Source organism: Microtus ochrogaster, unplaced genomic scaffold (genome assembly GCF_000317375.1).
Source record: "Microtus ochrogaster isolate Prairie Vole_2 unplaced genomic scaffold, MicOch1.0 UNK1, whole genome shotgun sequence".
Lineage (NCBI taxonomy): Eukaryota > Metazoa > Chordata > Mammalia > Rodentia > Cricetidae > Microtus > Microtus ochrogaster.
Window position 1 is genome coordinate 167452 of NW_004949099.1, and position 1230 is coordinate 168681.

The 1230-nt window shown below is 51.1% G+C and overlaps 1 protein-coding gene across 1 annotated transcript in view; it reads left to right on the forward strand.

Annotated features, from left to right (window-relative positions):
• Positions 1-1230, forward strand: part of Add2 (adducin 2) — a 97828-nt gene that overhangs the window by 71139 nt on the left and 25459 nt on the right. The window contains exon 8 of the mRNA XM_005364790.3: positions 790-933. Within this exon, the coding sequence (XP_005364847.1) occupies positions 790-933 (144 nt within the window). The remainder of the gene's footprint in view (positions 1-789; positions 934-1230) is intronic.

Genomic DNA, 1230 nt, shown 5'->3' on the forward strand with positions numbered 1-1230 from the left:
ACACGCCATAGCCAGATAGCACACCATAGCCAGATAACAACACGCCATAGCCAGATACACACCATAGCCAGAACCAATAGGGAGGAATGGGTTTGTTTCATCTTTCAACTTGTAATTCATCATGCAGCGAAGTGAGGCAGGAACCCAAAGGAAGAACCTGGAAGTGGGAACTGGTGCAGAGGTTATGGAGGAGCTCTGCTTATTGACTTGATCCATGTGGCTTGCCCAGCCTACTTTCTTTATAGCAGTCAGGGCCACCAACCTAGGGACAGCACCACCCACAACCCAGTGAGCTGGGCCCTCCTCTATCAATCACCAATCAAGAAATAGCCTAGGCTTGCCCAAAAGCCAATCTCGTAGGAGAATTTTCTCAATTTCTGTCCCCTCTTCTAAAATAGCTCCAGCTTGTGTTAAGAGTTGATATAAAACTAGCCAGCACAGGAACCAACACAGGTTTTAGCCCTCAGTCCTTGTACTCATACTGCCCCAGGGCCATACTATGGGGGAAAACATGTCCACCACTCCTGCCCCCTCCCAGAGTCACAGACGACAGAGCTGGGGCTGGGTCGCAGGGTCCCCCGTGGACATGCTAGCCCAGCAGTCCTCAGAGCTGCTGGGGTGATGTGCAAGTATGACGGAAAGGTCACGGCCCTCACTGAGAGAGTGGGCCTGGGCGGTGCACAGTCTTCCTCCTGTGAGCAGGCCTGGCCTGCTGTGCTCCAAGGAGAGAGGGCCTGTGCACCCTGTAGCCTGGGCTACAGATGCCAGGTAACTATTGTTTCCCTGTAGGTGTCAGCTATGAAGTGTGGCCTCCTGCCTGTCTCCCATAATGCCCTGCTGGTGGGAGACATGGCCTACTATGACTTCAATGGGGAAATGGAGCAGGAAGCAGATCGAATCAATTTGCAGAAGTGCCTTGGACCGACCTGCAAGGTTTGTTTCTGGGAGGGAGCTGTGGAGTGGTACTGTCAAAAGCTGACATCACAAGACCAGGAAGATGCTTCAGAACGGTAAAGAGCTGGCTGTACAAGAACCTGAGTTCCATCCGCAGTATCTACATAAAATGCTGGGTGTGGCCATTATGTACCTATAAGCCCAGTGCTGGCAGGTGGACCCCTGGGACTTGTGTGGCCAATCAGTTTAACTGAATCAGTGAGCTCCAATTTTAATGCAACACCGTGCCTCAAAAAAAAAAAAAAACAAAAATCAGGTGGAGAATACTTGAGGAAG